Genomic DNA, 18,682 nt, shown 5'->3' on the forward strand with positions numbered 1-18,682 from the left:
CTCTCAATTCCTCTTTAGCCCTACTTTAGTGGATGGTTTAGAATGAAAATATACTGAGGAAACCCACCTTATCTATTAATTTAGCATCTTATTTTTAAAAGTAGTATCAAAATTACATTTTGAATGTCTTAGAAAGATGCTTTTTGCATATAATGGCAATTATATTTAAAAAAGTTGTCACTAACAAATGAGACAGTGACAATAATTTAGTCATTATTATAACAATGTTCCTAGGTTTTTGCTAATCAAGAAAGGATGCCAACAGTGGAGGTTCAGAACATGCCACACCAATCCTTGGCATAAGGATTATTTTGAGCTTATTATTTTCAGAAATAGCAAACACAGGATAATACAGAGAAGTTACCCTTTTATAAAAGAAATTTTCATTTGTAGTAGAAATTTCCATTTCTACGGGTGTCTCCTCTCTGTACGAGCAAGAGAAAGATGACTCTAAATCACTAAAAACTATCAATCTTCAGAGCAAACCTTAACTTTGCTTACAGTGCTTTTCCTGGTCATCTCATTACAACTAGGTCTCCCCAACACCCTTTTTTCCTTTGTTTCAGGACATGATGGTATTTAAGCCACCTCTGAGAGATTTACTCACTTCCCCCGAGTATCTCCCATGTATATATGAGGTACACATGTCTTAAAACTTATTTTTCTCTTGTTAACCAATATTCTGTTACAGGGATCTATCCCATCCTAAGAACTGTATGAGAATATTATATGTTCTCCCCTATACCATGTTCTTCAGCAAAACTCCTAAGAAATACAGAAGCTGTCTTAAAAATAACAAAAGTCAACCATAATACCACCTAGCCACCTCGGCTGACATCATAATTTCTAGGAAAATAATTTAAAATAAGTTGTTTTTTTTCTTTTTTTTGAGATGGAGTCTCACTCTGTCGCCCAGGCTGGAGTGCAATGGCGCAATCTTGGCTCACTGCAAGCTCTGCCTCCCGAGTTCACGCCTTTCTCCTGCCTCAGCCTCCCCGGTAGCTGGGATTACAGGCACCCGCCACCACTCCCAGCTAATTTTTTTTGTATTTTTAGTAAAGATGGGGGTTCACCATGTTAGCCAGGACGGTCTCAATCTCCTGACCTTGTGATCTGCCCACCTTGGCCTTCCAAAGTGCTGGGATTACAGGCGTGAGCCACCACACCCAGCCAATAAGTTGTTTTATACTTCTCTACCCAGTGATGTTTCCTAAACTCTGAAAGAATGTATATTCTTGGGGATTTATAATTGAGACAATTAAGTGTATCAGCAAAATACTGAACTATAACTTCTGGCGTCAAAGAAACACATGAAGCAATCAAAGTTGTACATCTAACACATATTTTTGACATTCCTTACCTGGTTATTTTCTTCATTCTCAAATACACAATCTTGCTGCATAACTTCATTGTCTAAATTAGTGCTAGCCACAGGTTTTGAACAGTCTCTGTTACTTTCACTGGCATTAATAATATCATCAGCAATATCAACCCTAGGGATGAAGTTTAAAAATTAGATCAGGCCAAATGTTGAGTGTGTAATGCCTTTACTTTAAAATAAGTAAATATCAATAATGATCTGAAACTTTTACTTGTTAAAGAAAATGTGTACTTTTCACAAAAATCCACACTTTTGTCTTGCTAAATTAGATTATTAAATCTGCTACGTTTTTGTCTCCTTGGGATGTTGTGAGAGACCATGCTATCCCCTCTAAAAATGTTCATAAGCGAATAAATAGCTTTTAAAATAATTTATGTGCCAAAATAATCATTTCCCTTATAAATGCACACTCTCACATAATAATGACACATCTATCCTGATCAAATACAAGTCCAGTACTAGACACTACAGTGTCCAACACCTTATCAAGTAAAACAGAAATAGATTCCTACTGCAGAGTTGTCATCTTACAGTTTAAAATATCCAAAACACTGCAGTTTTTGTTTCAAAGATGATACCACTACCCTCAATAGAACATGTGTTCCCCAGTGGTGAAAATAAGACTATCGTCTGAGCAATGGGTATAGATTTACAGGATCCCTAGCTAAGCTAAGGACAAACTCCAAGAAATCTGCTTACATCCTTTGAAACATTTTCCCACTATTTCTAACATTTAGATACTGATTTTTTCCTTCACATTCTGCCCAAATACTCCCAATAGATCCAGTTGTATACATGCTTTTTTTTTTTTTTTAATTTTTTTCTCTTTTCATTCCCTCTCCTGCCTTTTCCCAGTTGTATGCATTCTAATCATGCCTTCAAAGTACACAAACCAGGGCCATCAAATAGAGCTGCACTGGCTGGCAGTGCTATCCATGGCACGCTTGCAATTGTACTATATGGTATTCCAAAAATAAACATTTCCAGCACTGGTTTTCACATCCATTTACATTTTTCATTTTATATTTGATAGCTATTCTAGTTAGCTCTTTTAAAAACTGTCTTTAAAAAAAAAAAACCACTCCCCAATTATCTTTTTTTTTCTTTACCTTCCTATGAATCTTCTAGATTTGGGTACATCTTTCTCATCTGTCCCCCACCACCCCCAAAAAACTGATATATGAAAAACATGAAATCACTGCACCATGGTCTCTGAGGGAGGCACACGGGTATCCTGAAATACAGGACTGAAGTAACAGAAAACAAAGAGAGGCTTTCCTTCATTTAAAGGTAACAGGTCAGATGAAGAGTGGAGTAACATCATGCATTACAGGTACTCTTAAAATTAACACGTATTTAAATACAGGTTGAGTATTCCTTGTCGGAAAAGCTTGGAACCAGAAGTGTTTCAGATTTGTTTTGTTTGTTTGTTTTCAGATTTTGGAATATTTGCCAGTTAGCAACTGGCTCATAAATTATTTTAAAAGCCATTCATTTGCTTATGAAAATTTTCAGAGAGCAAAACAAACAAGGTCCCTCACAACATCCCAAGGAGAGGTGCCAGACTGGCATCCCTAATCTGAAAATCCAAAATCTAAAATGCTCAAATGAGCATTTCTTCTATCATGTCTGTGCTCAAAGTTTTGGATTTGGGAGCACTTCAGATTTTGGATTTTTGGATTAGGGATGCTCAACCTGTATTAAGAGCTAATCTAACAAAAACGTAAGGAGGGGAGAGGCTGGTGACAAGGGATAACTATTTAAATAGCAAAGGATGATTCTGCCCACCATTTCACTCAATGATTATATGCACTATAGTGATATCAATCTGCTGCCCCTGTAACTGTCTGTCTAGATCACTCTGTTGCAGAGTCTAATTTTTTCAAGTTATTTTTCATACAACATAATTCCTAAAGGTAAGCTTGTTACTTCATTCGATGTTCAGGGGGAAAAAAACAACAAAAAACAAACGAACCTGTGTTGGACTTAATAAAACACATATTATGAAAAAAGTTATGAGATATCTAGTGTTAAGTATGGATGCATAAACAAGTATATATACAAAGTCACTTTTCACAAACGACTTTCAGAAATCTCCAAGAAAGATGAGATCCTGTTATTTAAGTAGCAATACACTTTTAAGATAAAACAATTTTATAACATTTAATAAACAACAGTAAAATGTTTCTTACTGGTTATTAGATCCTTCCCCATCACAATGAATACTTTCTGCTTCGTTATTACACACCACACTTTGCTGTTGTAAATTCTTAAGATCATGATCTATGCTGCTCTGCAGATCAAAAAGGTGCTGTTCCACAGCTGCTCTAATTGTTCTTTCTAAAATACTACAAAACAACACGTTTTAGTAAGAAGCAGTCACTCTAACTGGATATCTGGTGACACAGACATAAATGCTAAAACCTATGACCAGTAAAACTATTATGGTACTTAAATGGGTAAACCAAAGTGTAAAAAGAAATACATAAAAGGAATGCATGATACTAGCTTAAGTTTTAAAAGTAAAATTTACCCAAACAGACAATCATATACAAATCAACCATAATGTCACTATTATTACTGGGATGGGAAGGATCAGTTGTCCCTATAATTCACTCCTCACTATACAGAAAACCACTAAATAAGGCTTTTCAAAGCTATACTTATAAAGCAAAATAATCTACTAACAGATAAATGAAAGAAACTATGAGGCCGGGTGCGGTGGCTCACGCTTGTAATCCCAGCACTTTGGGAGGCCGAGGCGGGCGGATCACGAGGTCAGGAGATCGAGACCACCGTGAAACCCCGTCTCTACTAAAAATACGAAAAAAAAATTAGCCGGGCGTGGTGGCGGGCGCCTGTAGTCCCAGCTACTCGGAAAGGCTGAGGCAGGAGAATGGCGTGAAATCGGGAGGCGGAGCTTTCAGTGAGCCGAGATTGCACTCCAGCCTGGGCGACAGAGCAAGACTCTGTCTCAAAAAAAAAAAAAAAAAAGAAAGAAAGAAACTATGAGTACTGCTCACATTTTTTATGTAAAGTCTACTTTTTTAAAACTTATATTCTATGAACATTTTTCAATTATTTCAGAGGATTTAAAAAAAATCATCTGAAGAAAGCTCATCTTTATTTTGTATATTAATGCCATGGGTTTCTTCTTCATTTGTTACTATCACAGTACATAAAAAACTAGTTTACTGGCTGTGTACAGTCTTTCCTCTAAAGTGAGCACAACAAGTACATTATTTTCATTTCTACAGCTTAGTAGTATTTTAAAATCTTAAAAATTTGTCTTCTATAAATATACTACTTACTCTGTAGAGGCTGGTAGGATGCTGATGGGAGATATATGGGTGCTGCAATCAAAGAAAGAAATTAGCTATAAAAATGTTCAATACTCAATAACTACAAAATGTGCTGAAATCTGCCACATTTGCACTACCTTGACACAACCAGGAGAGCACATACTAAGTGTTGTATTCTTGTTTACATATCAAGTTGGAAATATTTTCTGAATCTGGTTGGTAAAGCTTTCAAATATTAACCAAAGTAAAGAAATTTGGAAAAACGTATCACTAACAAGACCAAAAATTTTAAAGTTAGAATTCATTATGAGCTAAGACCATTACCTGCATTTATCTCTCATTTAATAATTTTCAATACCCAAGGAGTTACAATTACTTCCCCCTTTCCACAAAAGTGAAGCTCAAAGATGTTAATTAACTTGGCCAAATGCATACGGCCATGGGTTGGGTACCCCAAAGCCCCTGCTATTAACAAAGATGCTCTACTGCCTTCTACAACCAAAAAAAAAGTGACTAAAAACAAAAACACACATGCCACAGCATGAATACCTCTCACAGATGATGAATCTAATTTTCTAAAGAAACAATTTTTCACACAAAAAGACCCCCAAATATATATACTTGTGGGGGTGAGAGTGGGACAACTACTTTCTCTGGTGCTCAGTTGGAGAAAAACTGATCGATTTCCAAAGCTGGAGGGAAAATTAGTTGTACTGGATTTAAGTGAACAGTAGTATTAGCTGTTCATGAATACAGGTAATTTTTAAAAAATCATTTATCAGATAAAAGACAAGGTATGTTTAAATGGCACCGTGTGCCTAAGCACATCATCACAGCCAACACTTAGCCATAGGGAGGAGTGACCCTGCCTTCTTGACCTGAACACCACATCTGTAGCTACCTCATCATTTTTTAAATGTAAATTAGTTTTATGAAGATCCTCCAAAATGAGGCAATACAATCTCTAACCAAAATGCAGAACAAACGCTATCAAGTTAGTATTGTCAGGATCCAATGCAGGAAACCAAATGAGTATCATTTACCATTCATTCACTCGGCAATCTTCATGTCTCTCAGTAGCAAAGTGAACAAATGCTTTATCAAACAACAGTAAGCCCTCTTGATCTGACACACATAACCCCTCCTACATATAAAAATATTTTTTGTTAACTGCCAGTATCATGCTAGTTTCCAATGAATGGATTATTTTTGGTTCTAAAGTACTTCATGCTGATCGTCTCCAGGGAAGTGTTTACCAATATTCATACTTAAAGATTTTTCTGGCTAGGTGTAGTGGTTTATGCCTGTAATCCCAGCACTTTGGCAGACTGAAGCTGGAGGTTCACTTGAAACCAGGAATTCAAGATCAGCCTGGGCAACACAGCGAGATCCCATCTCTACAAAAAAAACTAAAAATCAGCCAGGCACGACGATGGTGCATGCCTGTAGTCCTAGCTACTTGGAAGGCTGAGGCAGGAAGATGGCTTGACCCCAGGGAAGTTGCAGTGAGCTGTGATCGTGCCACTGTACTCCTGCCTGGGTGACAGAAAGATACCTTGTCTCAAAAAAAAGAAAGAAAATAAAAGAACTAAAGTTTTTTGGAACTTCATTTCTGAAATCCAAAAAAGCTGGGGGGAAAAACCCCAAAACATGGTACAAAGAAGAGTGTAGCCATCATCAGTTTATTTCTAGTGGCTTCCTGTGAGCTAAAAGTTAAATATTTATTGACTTCTGTAGAAAAAAAACAAAAAGTAAAAAGATAAATGAGGCTTTCCCTAAAGAGTCTTAACTTCAACTAGGATATTAAATCATTTTCTGATATTTTGCTTTAATAAACTATTGCTTATATTTTTACATTTTGGTTATCAGCTGCTATTAAATTAAAAAAGTTGAATCTTTATGTGGTGCAATCTGTTTTATTTTCCTTGGTAATATGTGCAATCTCTACTAAACTTAGATGATTCCTTGCCTATCGAGAAATATTCATTTTATTTTTAATATCTAATTATAATCCAATGACAATGTGGCATACTGAATGGTGTGGGGAAAAATCTATAAACTGAACACTCTTAGACATTTAATTTGTGATCTCTGGTGAGCTTTCGCTTTATCTTTTTTTTTTGTCTTTTTTTTTTAATTATACTTTAACTTTTAGGGTACATGTGCACAATGTGGAGGTTTGTTACATATGTATCCATGTGCCATGTTGGTGTGCTGCACCCATTAACTTGTCATTTAGCATTAGGTATATCTCCTAATGCTATCCCTCCCCCCTCCCCCCACCCCACAACAGTCCCCGGTGTGTGATGTTCCCCTTCCTGTGTCCGTGTGTTCTCATTGTTCAATTCCCACCTATGAGTGAGAACATGCGGTGTTTGGTTTTTTGTCCTTGCGATAGTTTGCTGAGAATGATGGTTTCCAGCTTCATCCATGTCCCTACAAATGACACGAACTCATCATTTTTTATGGCTGCATAGTATTCCATGGTGTATATGTGCCACATTTTCTTAATCCAGTCTATCGTTGTTGGATATTTGGGTTGGTTCCAAGTCTTTGCTATTGTGAATAGTGCCGCAATAAACATACGTGTGCATGTGTCTTTACAGCAGCATGATTTATAGTCCTTTGGATATATACCCAGTAATGGGATGGCTGGGTCAAATGGTATTTCTAGTTCTAGATCCCTGAGGAATCACCACACTGACTTCCACAATGGGTGAACTAGTTTACAGTCCCACCAACAGTGTAAAAGTGTTCCTATTTCTCCACATCCTCTCCAGCACCTGTTGTTTCCTGACTTTTTAATGATCGCCATTCTAACTGGTGTGAGATGGTATCTCACTGTGGTTTTCATTTGCATTTCTATGATGGCCAGTGATGATGAGCATTTTTTCATGTGTCTGTTGGCTGCATAAATGTCTTCTTTTGACAAGTGTCTGTTCATGTCCTTTGCCCACTTTTTGATGGGGTTGTTTGTTTTTTTCTTGTAAATTTGTTTGAGTTCATTGTAGATTCTGAATATTAGCCCTTTGTCAGATGAGTGGGTTGCAAAAATTTTCTCCCATTTTGTAGGTTGCCTGTTCACTCTGATGGTAGTTTCTTTTGCTGTGCAGAAGCTCTTTAGTTTAACTAGATCCCATTTGTCAATTTTGGCTTTTGTTGCCATTGCTTTTGGTGTTTTAGACATGAAGTCCTTGCCCATGCCTATGTCCTGAATGGTAATGCCTAGGTTTTCTTCTAGGGTTTTTATGGTTTTAGGTCTAACATGTAAGTCTTTAATCCATCTTGAATTAATTTTTGTATAAGGTGTAAGGAAGGGATCCAGTTTCAGCTTTCTATATATGGCTAGCCAGTTTTCCCAGCACCATTTATTAAATAGGGAATCCTTTTCCCATTGCTTGTTTTTGTCAGGTTTGTCAAAGATCAGATAGTTGTAGATATGCGGCATTATTTCTGAGGGCTCTGTTCTGTTCCATTGATCTATGTCTCTGTTGTGGTACCAGTACCATGCTGTTTTGGTTACTGTAGCCTTGTAGTATAGTTTAAAGTCAGGTAGCATGATGCCTCCAGCTTTGTTCTTTTGGCTTAGGATTGACTTGGCGACACGGGCTCTTTTTTGGTTCCATATGAACTTTAAAGTAGTTTTTTTCCAATTCTGTGAAGAAAGTCATTGGTAGCTTGATGGGGATGGCATTGAATCTATAAATTACCTTGGGCAGTATGGCCATTTTCAAGGGAATGCTTCCAGTTTTTGCCCATTCAGTATGATATTGGCTGTGGGTTTGTCATAGATAGCTCTTATTATTTTGAGATACGTCCCATCAATACCTAATTTATTGAGAGTTTTTAGCATGAAGGGTTGTTGAATTTTGTCAAAGGCCTTTTCTGCAACTATTGAGATAATTATGTGGTTGCCTTTGGTTCTGTTTATATGCTGGATAAAATTTATTGATTTGCGTATGTTGAACCAGCCTTGCATCCCAGGGATGAAGCCCACTTGATCATGGTGGATAAGCTTTTTGATGTGCTGCTGCATTCGGTTTGCCAGTATTTTATTGAAGATTTTTGCATCAATGTTCATCAAGGATATTAGTCTGAAATTCTCTTTTTTGGTTGTGTCTCTGCCGGGCTTTGGTATCAGGATGATGCCGGCCTCATAAAATGTGTTAGGGAGGATTCCCTCTTTTTCTATCGATTGGAATAGTTTCAGAAGGAATGGTACCAGTTCCTCCTTATACCTCTGGTAGAATTCGGCTGTGAATCCATCAGGTCCTGGACTCTTTTTGGTTGGTAAGCTATTGATTATTGCCACAATTTCAGAGCCTGTTATTGGTCTATTCAGAGATTCAACTTCTTCCTGGTTTAGTCTTGGGAGGGTGTATGTGTCGAGGAATTTATCCATTTCTTCTAGATTTTCTAGTTTATTTGCGTAGAGGTGTTTATAGTATTCTCTGACGGTAGATTGTATTTCTGTGGGATCGGTGGTGATATCCCCTTTTTCATTTTTTATTGCGTCTATCTGATTCTTCTCTCTTTTCTTCATTAATCTTGCTAGTGGTCTATCAATTTTGTTGATGTTTTCAAAAAACCAGCTCCTGGATTCATTAATTTTTTGAAGGGTTTTTTGTGTCTCTATTTCCTTCAGTTCTGCTCTGATTTTAGTTATTTCTTGCCTTCTGCTAGCTTTTGAATGTGTTTGCTCTTGCTTTTCTAGTTCTTTTAATTGTGATGTTAGGGTGTCAATTTTGGATCTTTCCTGCTTTCTCTTGTGGGCATTTAGTGCTATAAATTTCCCTCCACACACTGCTTTGAACGTGTCCCAGAGATTCTGGTATGTTGTGTCTTTGTTCTCGTTGGTTTCAAAGAACATCTTTATTTCTGCCTTCATTTTGTTATGTACCTAGTAGTCATTCAGAAACAGGTTTTTCAGTTTCCATGTAGTTGAGCGGTTTTGAGTGAGTTTCTTAATCCTGAGTTCTAGTTTGATTGCACTGTGGTCTGAGAGACAGTTTGTTATAATTTCTATTCTTTTACATTTGCTGAGGAGAGCTTTACTTCCAACTATGTGGTCAATTTTGGAATAGGTGTGGTGTGGTGCTGAAAAAAATGTATATTCTGTTGATTTGGGGTGGAGAGTTCTGTAGATGTCTTATTAGGTCCGCTTGGTGCAGAGCTTGAAGTTCAATTCCTGGGTATCCTTGTTAACTTTCTGTCTCGTTGATCTGTCTAATGTTGACAGTGGGGTGTTAAAATCTCCCATTATTATTGTGTGGGAGTTTAAGTCTCTTTGTAGGTCACTCAGGACTTGCTTTATGAATCTGGGTGCTCCTGTGTTGGGTGCATATATATTTAGGATAGTTAGCTCTTCTTGTTGAATTGATCCCTTTACCATTATGTAATGGCCTTCTTTGTCTCTTTTGATTTTTGTTGGTTTAAAGTCTACTTTATCAGAGACTAGGATTGCAACCCCTGCCTTTTTTTGTTTTCCATTTGCTTGGTAGATCTTCCTCCATCCCTTTATTTTGAGTCTATGTGTGTCTCTGCATGTGAGATGGGTTTCCTGAATACAGCACACTGATGGGTCTTGACTCCTTATCCAATTTGCCAGTCTGTGTCTTTTAATTGGAGCATTTAGCCTGTTTACATTTAAAGTTAATATTGTTATGTGTGAATTTGATCCTGTCATTATGATGTTAGTTGGTTATTTTGCTCATTAGTTGATGCAGTTTCTTCCTAGCCTCGATGGTCTTTACAATTTGGCATGTTTTTGCAGTGGCTGGTACCAGTTGTTCCTTTCCATGTTTAGTGCTGCCTTCGGGAGCTCTTTTAGGGCAGGCCTGGTGGTGACAAAATCACTCAGCATTTGCTTGTCTGTAAAGTATTTTATTTCTCTTTCACTTATGAAGCTTCGTTTGGCTGGATATGAAATTCTGGGTTGAAAATTCTTTTCTTTAAGAATGTTGAATATCGGCCCCCACTCTCTTCTGGCTTGTAGAGTTTCTGCTGAGAGATCAGCTGTTAGTCTGATGGGCTTCCCTTTGTGAGTAACCCGACCTTTCTCTCAGGCTGCCCTTAACATTTTTTCCTTCATTTCAACTTCGGTGAATCTGACAATTATGTGTCTTGGAGTTGCTCTTCTCGAGGAGTATCTTTGTGGCGTTCTCTGTATTTCCTGAATCTGAATGTCGGCCTGCCTTGCTAGATTGGGGAAGTTCTCCTGGATAATATCTTGCAGAGTGTTTTCCAACTTAGTTCCATTCTCCCCGTCACTTTCAGGTACACCAATCAGACGTAGGTTTGGTCTTTTCACATCGTCCCATATTTCTTGGAGGCTTTGTTCGTTTCTTTTTATTCTTTTTTCTCTGAACTTCCCTTCTCGCTTCATTTCATTCATTTCATCTTCCACCACTGATAATCTTTCTTCCAGTTGATCGCATCGGCTCCTGATGAGGCTTCTGCAATCTTCACGTAGTTCTCGAAACTTGGCTTTCAGCTCCATCAGCTTCTTTAAGCCCTTCTCCGCATTGGTTATCTTAGTTATAAATTCATCTATTTTTTTTTTCAAAGTTTTTAACTTCTTTGCCATTGGTTTGAATTTCCTCCCGTAGCTCAGAGTAGTTTGATCGTCTGAAGCCTTCTTCTCTCAGCTCGTCAAAGTCATTCTCCGTCCAGCTTTGTTCCGTTGCTGGTGAGGAACTGCGTTCCTTTGAAGGAGGAGAGGTGATCTGCTTTTTAGAGTTTCCAGTTTTTCTGCTCTGTTTTCTCCCCATCTTCGTAGGTTTTTCTACTTTTGGTCTTTGATGATGGTGATGTACAGATGGGTTTTTGGTGTGGGTGTCCTTTCTGTTTGTTAGTTTTCCTTCTACCAGACAGGACCCTCAGCTGCAGGTCTGTTGGAGTTTGCTAGAGGTCCACTCCAGACCGTTTGGCTGGGTGTCAGCAGCGGTGGCTGCAGAACAGCGGATTTTCGTGAGACCGCAAATTCAGCTGTCTGATCGTTCCTCTGGAAGTTTTGTCTCAGAGGAGTACCCGGCCGAGTGATGTGTCAGTCTGTCCCTACTGGGGGGTGCCTCCCAGTTAGGCTGCTCGGGGGTCAGGGAACCACTTTAGGAGGCAGTCTGCCCGTTCTCAGATCTCTAGCTGCGTGCTGGGGGAACCACTACTCTCTTCAAAGCTATCAGGCAGGGACATTTAAGTCTGCACAGGTTCCTGCTTTTTGTTTGTCTGCGCCCTGCCCCCAGAGGTGGAGCCTAGAGAGGCAGGCAGGCCTCCTTGAGCTGTGGTGGGCTCCACCCAGTTCGAGCTTCCTGGCTGCTTTGTTTACCTAAGCAACCCTGGGCAATGGCGGGCGCCCCTCCCCCAGCCTGGCTGCCACCTTGCAGTTTGATCTCAGACTGCTGTGCTAGCAATCAGCGACACTCCGTGGGCGTAGGACCCTCCAAGCCAGGTGCGGGACACAATCTCCTGGTGTGCCGTTTTCCAAGCCCGTTGGAAAAGCGCAGTATTAGGGTGGGACTGACCCGATTTTCCAGGTGCTGTCTGTTACCCCTTTCTTTGACTAGGAAAGGGAACTCCGACCCCTTGCGCTTCCCGAGTGAGGCAATGCCTCGCCCTGCTTCGGCTCGCGCACCGTGCGCTGCACCGACTGTCCTGCACCCACTGTTTGGCACTCCCTAGTGAGATGAACCCGGTACCTCAGATGGAAATGCAGAAATCACCCGTCTTCTGCGTCACTCACCTTGCTTTATCTTATACCAAATTCTGAAGAAGCTCTCTAATTCTCAACTACTTACTTCATCAGTCTGTTACTAAAGCTTTATATAATGTTTTAATTCTTGGTAGGGCTTATATCCTCTCTGTTCTTTCTCAGATTTGCCCTTGTTAGTCATCTGCTCATTTTCCCAGAGGAATTTTCTCACCCTTTTTTGTCAGATTAGATTATCAATAAAATGCTAGTAGGTAAATGGATACAAGATATTTCATAAAGAATTAAATAACCAAAAAGAAAAATAATCAACCTAACTAGATATACAAGTTTAAAATAAGGAGCCAGGTGCCAGTGGCTCATGCCTCAAGTCCCAGCTACTCAGGAGGCTGAGGCAGGAGGATCACTTGAGCCCAGGAGTTTGAGGCCACCCTGGGCAACATAGCAAGACCCCCATCTCAAAAAAAAAAAAACAAATAAGGATTAAAATAAAATTTATATATATTTCTGCTGATGTCAATATAGTATATCGATAAAGGCTATGAAACTGGCATGCATGTTGCTAGTGGGAAGGTTAATGAGTAAAAATTTCTTACGGAAATCTATTTAGTAATGCATTTCAAAGAGCTCTAAAAATGTGCATGCACTTTGACTCAGAAAGTCTGAGACTCTATCAAAAAGGGTTTATCAAATCTACCACAATCTATCCTAGATACAAAAGGGGAGGATGGATTTTATACCATAAAGTATTCTCTGTAGCATTTTTCCAATATTATAAAACTTTTCAAAAATACAGAAAAGTGAAAATAAACTGTATAAGAACACCTATAGCCCCAACATTTAGAGTCTACAATTAACATTTTACTATATTTGCAGAATTATCTTTAAGAAAGAAACATCAGCAAATGAATATATAAAATGGATCAGGACACATACAATGGACTGTTGTGAAATCATTGGTGTTAAGATTAGACAATAATAACAGAAATTGTTTTTATATGTGCAAGCATAAACAATGTGTGCAACTATGTACTAAAATGGCTCCATTTAATAATGTGTTTTTATAACTATAAACAAAGGCAAATACACTAAGCCAGAATTTGGGAGCTCTCTTGTAGCATCTCTAGAGCAGGGATGTCATCCATGGACCATTTGTATCAGAATCTCCTGAAGTGACAGTGTTATTTTGTTGGAGATCTGTACTTTATCCCAAACCTCAAATACCATAAAGCCGAAGTAAATAAAATAGTATGGCACCCACACATAAAAATAGGCAGACAGAAAAGAAAAACAACCATCATATACACTTCATTTAGAACAAAAGGTGGTGTACAGAAAGCAGGGAAATGGCAGTGTTTTCAAAAATGAATGCGATACAATTTGGTATCCAAATGGAAAAAGTTAACTTGGCCCCGACCTCACACAGGAGAGATAAAATCAATTCTGGGTAGATTGTAGATCTAAACATGAAACGTAAAATAATAAAGGTAAGAAGATAATGTGGAAATGTTTACTTAGGAAAAGATTTCTTAAACATGACACAAAAAGCATTAACCACAGGAGGAAAAGAGTGACAAATTTGATTAAAATTAGCAACTTTTTTTTGAGACAGGGTCTCACTTTGTCACCCAGGCTAGAGTGCAGTGGCACAAACAAAGCTCACTACAGCCTCCATGTCCCCGTCTCAAGGGATTCTCCTGCCTCAGACCGCCAAGTAGGTGGGACTACAGGCACATGCCCAGCTAACTTTTGTAATTTTTGTAGAGGCAGGGTTTCACCATGTTGCCCAGGCTGGTCTCAAACTCCAGAGCTCAAGTGATCCTCCCGCCTCAGCTTCCCCAAGTGCTAGGATTATAAGCGTGAGCCATCATGCTCAGCCAGGAACAATTCTTTATATAATAAAAAATAATAAAATTTTAAAACCTATTTTTAATATAATATATATTTTTAAAGTCTCCTGACAAAGAATTAAAAAAAAAAAAAAAAAAGGCCAGGCGCAGTGGCTCATGCCTGTAATCCCAGCACTTTGGGAGGCCGAGGCGGGCAGATCACCTGAGATTGGGAGTTCGAGGCCAGCCTGACCAACACGGAGAAACGCCATCTCTACTAAAAATACAAAAATTAGCCGGGCATGGTGACGCATGCCTGTAATCCCAGCTACTCGGGAGGCTGAGGCAGGGGAATCACTCGAACCTGGGAGGAAGAGGTTGTGGTGAGTTGAGATCATGCCATTGCACTCTAGCCTGGGCAACGAGAGCGAAATTCTGTCTCAAAAAAAAAAAACCTCCAATGAACCACTAAAGTTCACAAAAGTAGGAATCAGCCAAAACACATATGAAAAAGGGGAGGGCTCTTATTAAAGTGACAATGAAATACTCTTATATGCTCACAAGATTAGTTAACGCCAAGTGTTGGCAAGGATGTGAAACAACTGTCACACACTGTTAGTAGGGATGTAAAATGGAATAAGTACGTTGAATAATTAGGGAATACTTACTAAAACTGAAGACAGGTGTTATGTCTTCATCTGCATGCACATGTACACCAGAAGATGTGTATAAGAACGTATACAACACTACTATTAAAAATAGTCACAAAGTAAAAACAATTGAATTGTTCACCAACAGCAAAATGGATAATTGTGGTGTAATCATACAAGAGGATACTTTACAACAATGATACAAGCCACAGTGACATGCAGCAGCATGGATAAATCTCAAACTTACACAGTGAAAAAAACCACTGTTCAGTGAAAGAAACCAGACCAAGAATTTACATATAATCTGATTTCATTTTCATAAAGCTCTAAAACATACAAGGAAGTGATTGCTATAATGTCCATATAGTAATCACCTTAGTAGGGAGGGAGGGGATCAGGATTTTGAGAGCAACTGGGGTGCTGTCACAGTTTATTCACAGATGTGTGTGGTTACAAGGATATTTGCTTCTAACTTGTTTTGCTATACATTTACTTTATGCCCATTTCTGCAGTATGATTTACTTTCCAATATAAAATGAGGCCAGCCACGGCAGCTCATGCCTGTAATCCCAGCACTTCAGGAGGCCAGGGCAGAGGATAACTTGAGGCCAGCCTAGGCAACATAGCAAAACCCCATCTATTTTTTTAATTAAAAAATTAATTTTTTAGAAAAGCAAAGAGGCTGGGCATGGTGGCTCATGCCTATAATCCAGCACTTTGGGAGGCTGAGGCGGGCAGATCACTTGAGGTCAAGAGTTCGAGGGCAGCCAGGCCTACGTGGTGAAACCCTGTATCTATTAAAAAAAATACAAAAAAATTAGCTAGTCATGGTGGTGTGCACCTGTAGTTCCAGTTACTCAGGAGGCTGAGGCAGGAGAATTGCTTGAACCCGGGAGGTGGAGGTCACAGTGAGCTGAGATTGCACCATTGCACTCCAGCCTGGGTGACAGAGCAAGACTCCATCTCAAAATAAATAAATAAATAGAATAAAACAAGGAAAAAAGCTTTTTAAAAAGGTAGATTCCAAGTTCCCACTCCAAATCTCTAAAGTAGGGCCTAAGAGTCTACATTTTTAACAAATGCCAATGATGATTCTTATCCATAGTAGTAAGTTTGAGAAACACTGGCTTAGGTCTATATCTAACCTCCAAAAACAATAAAGTTTAATAAAGTTTCCAGTTATTCAAAGGAGCCAAAAAGAGGCAAAAGTTCCGGTGGTCTTAAATTGAATAGATCACAAGGTAGTTGATCTTTTTTGCTTCCTATCCCTTTTAATTGCTACTGAAAACTACAAGTATATATAAAAGCAGTGATCAGCAAGCTCGATTATTACTGCAAGAGTAAAGATTCTTTAGCCCTGAAGAATATGCTGGGACAATCAAATAAACAGCTCCTTTTAATAAGGAGCCTCCCACCAGCCACAGTAAACAAATCAAATAAATAGATTTTGTACTGTAAGAGTCAGGTTGTCACCCACAAGGCTACATACAAAATGAATTGTACAACTTTGTTCTCTCAGCTTCTGAAGGACAAAAAGGACTGACTTAGCTTTCAGATTTCACAGATTTTAATTATTCTTTATTTTCATACTTTAGTCAAATCCTGTGGGTAAAAAGCGCTGATATATCAGCCAGGGCTCACACACACCAATAGATATAAAAAAGATATATCAATATAGTTATGCATCTGCAGCTAAAATATATAGATATCACAGGGATGTGACAGCTAAAATAAAGACACAAGAAAAATAACTGCTGAGAAATTTCAGGTCAAGTTACATAGGTACTATAGGCAGATGCCACAAAGACCACCTAAAAATGCTAATTGTATTCATTAAACCCCTAGACAAGGAAGACTTGACTAGAAAGACAAACAATAAATCACAGGGGACATATATATTTTGAAGTCATTAGTCAAGCATAACATTGAAGACTACAGTCATTCCCTGACATTTTATCCCTTCTGCTATTAACTCTATTTTCAAATCTGCCTACGATGACATAATCATCTTGAGAACATAAGATCAATCTTACAACCACTTACTCCAGTCACTAATATTTTGTATCCAAATAAAATAAGAAACTACTATTATTTTAATTTCCCAATTGTAAATATTTAATGCTACAAACGATATTTCAATAAAAGTACTGCAGTTCACCTCAACTAACTCTGGTAAAGATCACTTTACCTGTGCAACAGAGCCTTGGAAACGATTCTGAACACCCTGGTATCTTCCAACAAAAACATCAGGTAAAGACTTCATTGAAAGCACAGTAAAGGAAGGTGATGGGCTTATAAAAACTGCTGAGCAATTATTAGTGCTGAGTCCTACACACAGTAGAGCTGTGCTACACTCTGCAGTTTAAATGGAAGCAGACTGCAACATGAGGTCACTACTGACAAGGAGGTACCCAATCAAGAGTCTACAATTTTTTTCCTCATTACTTTGCAACTTTTCAGGAGGTGGACACAGAGGAATAAACTTTTTAATCTAGCTAGACTTCTCTCAAAAATATATAAGCCTAATCCAATGTAAGTGGAGAAACCAATCTGTTTTCATTAATCAAACTACTATATCCAGGGACATAAATTGTAAATATGAAATTACTAAAATATGCAAAACAGGTAGAGTGCTATTGTTCAATTATCCAATTTGAGAAAAGCATTTATGGTTAACTTTTCAAGCCTAAAAATTGGATAGCTTCCAGATAAGTCATGCTAGAACTATACCAAAATTACCATTTAAAAAACTATGGTTTCAAAAAATAAACATATAAAACAAAACAAAAATAATAATCTCATGCTCCTTTAAAACCAAAAGCAAAAATCCTTTCCTTACTTTCCCCATCAACTTAGGAGTACTTTATACCAATGACAAGAGTGTATCAAAAGATTTCTCACTGTTACAAAGTTAGTCAATAAGTTATATATAACAAGTCTTTAAAATATCAAATGCATCATTTACAGGAGAGGGAAAAGAGGGAGAGAACCTGTCAATATTTATCATGTGCTAGTACTTAAAACATTTTTTTTAACTCTAATAAAACTTCCTCATGACCCAGAGCATAAATTCTACTTGTTACTGCCCAACATTTCTGGTACTTCCACCAAAGTATGACTCCCTTTTTACACTCAAGTGGAACCTGGATACTGAAAATGTGAACTGATAAAATCTGTCAACTGAAATATTTTGCAAACTATATGACTCAATGATGAAAGAAAAGAAAAAAGATACTACTACAGTTCGCATACCCCCTCTAGTCAACTGAAGGCATATTTTCTCAATAATAGGGGATCCACAGAATGAAGTGGAAACCAGTTTTTTTGTTTTTTTTTGACACAGAGTCTTGCACTTTCACCCAGGCTGGAGTGCAGTGGCATGATCTTGGCTCACTGCAAGCTCTGCCTCCCGGGTTCACGCCCTTCTCCTGCCTCAGCCTCCCCAACAGCTGGGACTACAGGCGCTGGCCACCATGCCCAGCTAATTTTTTTTTTTTGTATTTTTAATAGAGATGAGGTTTCACCATGTTAGCCAGGATGGTCTCGATCTCCTGACCTCGTGATCTGCCCGTCTCAGCCTCCCAAAGCACTGGGATTACAGGCGTGAGCCATGGCGCCCGGCCAGAAACCAGTCTTAAAACCCTAAACCCATGGCTCTTCCTAAATCACTTCTTTCCTGCACCTCATCTAAAATTGAACCATCAGAAACCAATGAACTCACAAGAATGAAGCCCTAGCGTTAGCAACCCACAAAGAGAGTTTCAATTTTTTCATCTTTCTTTTTTTTTTTTTTGGAGATGGAGTCTCACCTTGTC

At 38.4% G+C, this 18,682-nt stretch overlaps 1 protein-coding gene across 7 annotated transcripts in view; it reads right to left on the bottom strand.

Annotated features, from left to right (window-relative positions):
• Window positions 1–18,682, bottom strand: part of FAM13B (family with sequence similarity 13 member B) — a 111,624-nt gene that overhangs the window by 37,824 nt on the left and 55,118 nt on the right. For all 7 annotated transcript variants that reach the window (XM_058441231.1, XM_032157981.2, XM_058441233.1 and 4 more), the window contains 3 exons: window positions 4,693–4,734; window positions 3,574–3,729; window positions 1,361–1,493 (listed from right to left, as the gene is read on the bottom strand). In XM_058441231.1, coding sequence (XP_058297214.1) covers window positions 1,361–1,493; window positions 3,574–3,729; window positions 4,693–4,734 — 331 coding nt within the window. The remainder of the gene's footprint in view (window positions 1–1,360; window positions 1,494–3,573; window positions 3,730–4,692; window positions 4,735–18,682) is intronic.

Source organism: Hylobates moloch, unplaced genomic scaffold (genome assembly GCF_009828535.3).
Source record: "Hylobates moloch isolate HMO894 unplaced genomic scaffold, HMol_V3 SCAFFOLD_6, whole genome shotgun sequence".
Lineage (NCBI taxonomy): Eukaryota > Metazoa > Chordata > Mammalia > Primates > Hylobatidae > Hylobates > Hylobates moloch.